Here is a 3197-nt window from a genome sequence, read left to right as displayed (position 1 = left end):
TCTATGGCTAACTAGTGGCTTAGCTCTGCACTCTGATCTTCAGGCAAGCTTTATTGTTAGATCACAAACAAAGTATCACCACACCTTGCAGTCTGTTTGATTGTTTTAGGGTGCATGTTGTACCTGGAAGACCATCTCTAGATGTGTCAGTGTGATTTGAACCTTAAAGAGCAGTTTCTCCTGAACACTCTTGCACTTAACTTCAAGGGCCATAGAAGGCTGCATTGAAGGTGTGTGGGAGCAGCCATACCACCACAGGCCCTCACACTCAACCTTGCTAACCCCATGAAGGCACCTCCTAGTGTTACTGGTTCTGCCTTAGTAGATTAAAAGATCATAATACTGAAACAAACTTAGAATTGCCATTTTGAATTTTTGAATGTTTGTCCCAAATACAGGATTTCTTAAGAGGAATAGTTTTACCTGGTGTGTCTCTATGATCTGTTTATTTTCACTTTTTGCGCATTGTGTGTTACTGTCTAAGGACTACTTAGCTGTTTTGATTGTAGGTGAAAGCCAACTCCAGCTTGCTGTGGGCTGTCAACTAACCTCACACCTGTCCGTGTTTGTTACTGCTTTTAATATCAGTTACAGAAATATGTGTGCACATGTGTGTGCAAACAATGGCAGGGTGGGGGAAGCCTCTTCCTAAAAGGAGAAAAGCAACTGCTTTTCTGTAGCGACCTCTCCACCCCCACCTCTTTACAGGCAGCCACAGTTAATCCCTCCAAGTTTGACTGGAACAGCTGAGAGCACGCCCTGCATATTTGCAGGCCTCCAGTGGACTCATGTTGCTCAGAGTTGGGGCCACCTTCCTCTTTTCTAGCTGACCCTGCCAGCTGTCCTAGCTCCTGTTAAAGCAGGAGGGGGCTGTGTGTTAAACGATACAAAACATACAGGATCATGAAAGGGACCCTTTATTGCATGTATTAGTGTGACTCTTTTCTGCCAGTTCTTTTCATGGCTGGGCTTTATGCCGTTAATCCTAACACCTGTCTCTGCCGGCGACAGTGAAGAGGGAGAGAGAGAGAGAGAGTGTGTGTGTGTGTGTGTGTGTGTGTGTGTGTGTGTGTGTGTGTGTGTGTGTGTGTGTGTGTGTGTACATGCACTCACATTCCCACCCAAGGGAGGGCTAGAGAAATAATACAGCTCCACTTGCCTCCCATGTCCTAGGCTGGGAGTATTCCCTTTGACACACAGCCTGGGACGTATTACTTGCTCTGGATACCTTGTGCTTCTGCCCTTGTTTGCCACTTTAAGGAGCCAGAGGTCTCTTCCCTGGCTGTCATCTTCTGCCTCTTGGCTTTCTGGTGGAGTTGTCGGCTAAAACCAGTCCCAAGTGCTGTACAGCTAACTCAGTTGGAGCAGTTTGCTTTTCTTTGAACATCTCTGGTGGATACTGCTGATTCCTATTGGTCTGAACCAAACTCCGACTTCACCAGCTGAGCCAGCACAACTAACTGAAGACTGGCAAGTAGGACAAGGATTTTTTTCTTTTCTTTTTTTTTTTTTGAGGGCTTCTAGGTCCCTTGGACAGGACACATCAGACAAGACAAAAACTTAAGGTGATTTTTGTGCTGTCCAGATCTGGAGTCTCTTTCCCTCTGCTATGTATGGTGTATATTGCATGGATTATCAATATCCTCTTGTCCAGGTAAGCTGGGATATGACTTGTTTCCCAAACACTTATTTAATTGACGTGAAAGTTTTATGATAGAAAAATACAGACTTTTTAACATTTGACTTTCTAACATTTGCCATTTGGGTAGATTTCTCAAGTTTTTTGTTTTTTGTGTTTGTTTTGCTAATTTGCTATAGCAAGAGATTTGATTTTAATAGTGGTGGGAACTGGACAGGAGTGGTTGGCTTTTCAGTTTTAGAAATTCTGTAGCTTCAGAGATTGAGGGGCAGAATAGGTTTGGCAGTATAAATGTAATATTTATATAATGCCACTATGATATAATAGACTTCAGGCTCTTTGGAGGCAACTGAGAGGTACAGGTAGCAGTCTCCAAGTGTTGCTGTGTTTTTCAGAAAGGTAATACATAATCAAGGCCATGCCTAAGCTATTTTAATTTGGTTTTAGCCCAGCATTTTCAATTATTTTGTGTTAGAATTAGTGACATTTTCGTTGTTAACTTGTTGAAACCCAGAACCAGAAAAGGTTAAGTCATTATAAAGCATATTACATTGTGTAACTGCCTTTCAGTTGGTAGCAGTATAGAGAGGGAGAGCAAATGGAAAAGAGTTCTGGATTCTGGCTCCCGCTGTGGTAGTTCTATGTATCCATGCTCGAATAACTTCATTTTTATTGATTGTTTGAATTTTGAATTACACATATTTCATGATCCTTAATTACTGTTCTTCCAGGTGCCATTTCTAATAACCAACACCTAAGTTACAGGTTGAGCAGAGATACCCAGGGTTAAAAAAAAAGATGTCCAGAATCTTACCCCAGCCACCTCCATTCCCTCAAGACCTTACTGGGAGTTTGGGGCCTGGTGGGTAAACTCCCTCTCAGGCCCCCAGTCCTGGAACCCTGCAGAGGTTGTGTTCTGTTTCTCTTTAACTGTGTCCTGACACGTTGATCTTGGCATTTTATGAGAAGTCCATAGCTATTTCCATGGTTTTTGATTTTTTAAATCAACTGCAAGTGTACATCACATTAGTCATGAGGTTTGCAGCATTTACAGATTTCATTTATCTGTGGACTATTTCTCCACTGACACATCAGGGTATTGGTCTTTCTACCTGCTTAAGACTGGACATGTCATGAGACTAGACTAGAAGCAAATCTTCTTACAAGTAAATACTGATGGGCCTCAATGAGACGCAGCTAGCAGTGACCAGAAGCATAAAATGGCTTAGTGGAAAAAAGTTCTCTTCAGACTATGATACAGTTGGATAAAAACTTTGGCAGTGAAACTTTGATTCTTTTGTGATAAGGTGAATTGATGTTCTAAATCTTTTTAGTCACTTAGATTTATTATTGTTTGGGGTTGGGGATTTAGCTCAGTGGTAAGGCCCTGGGTTCAGTCCTCAGCTCTGGGGGGAGAAATAGATTTATTATCGGTGAATACAGGGTTAGTATTTTAAACCGTACTTCCCGAGTCTTGCTCTGTTGGTAGGTTTATTCTGTCTAGCATTAAGATAGCTGAGAAATACAGGGAAAGGTGTTAGAACTAAAAGTGTTTTCT

The 3197-nt window shown here is 42.0% G+C and overlaps 1 protein-coding gene across 29 annotated transcripts in view; it reads left to right on the top strand.

The window, feature by feature from the left end:
* Rbfox2 (RNA binding fox-1 homolog 2) overlaps positions 1–3197 on the top strand; it is a 264663-nt gene that overhangs the window by 179503 nt on the left and 81963 nt on the right. The window contains exon 1 of one of the 29 annotated variants that reach the window (XM_076556292.1): positions 1153–1654. The exons of the other annotated variants lie outside the window; for them this stretch is intronic. Coding sequence (XP_076412407.1) covers positions 1610–1654 — 45 coding nt within the window. The 5' untranslated portion in view covers positions 1153–1609. Of the gene's footprint in view, positions 1–1152; positions 1655–3197 lie in introns of those variants that run through there. 29 annotated transcript variants of the gene reach the window in all.

Source organism: Peromyscus maniculatus, chromosome 20 (genome assembly GCF_049852395.1).
Source record: "Peromyscus maniculatus bairdii isolate BWxNUB_F1_BW_parent chromosome 20, HU_Pman_BW_mat_3.1, whole genome shotgun sequence".
Taxonomy (NCBI): Eukaryota; Metazoa; Chordata; class Mammalia; order Rodentia; family Cricetidae; genus Peromyscus; species Peromyscus maniculatus.
The sequence above is the reverse complement of the archived record's forward strand: the minus strand, read 5'-3'. Positions and strand labels throughout refer to the sequence as shown.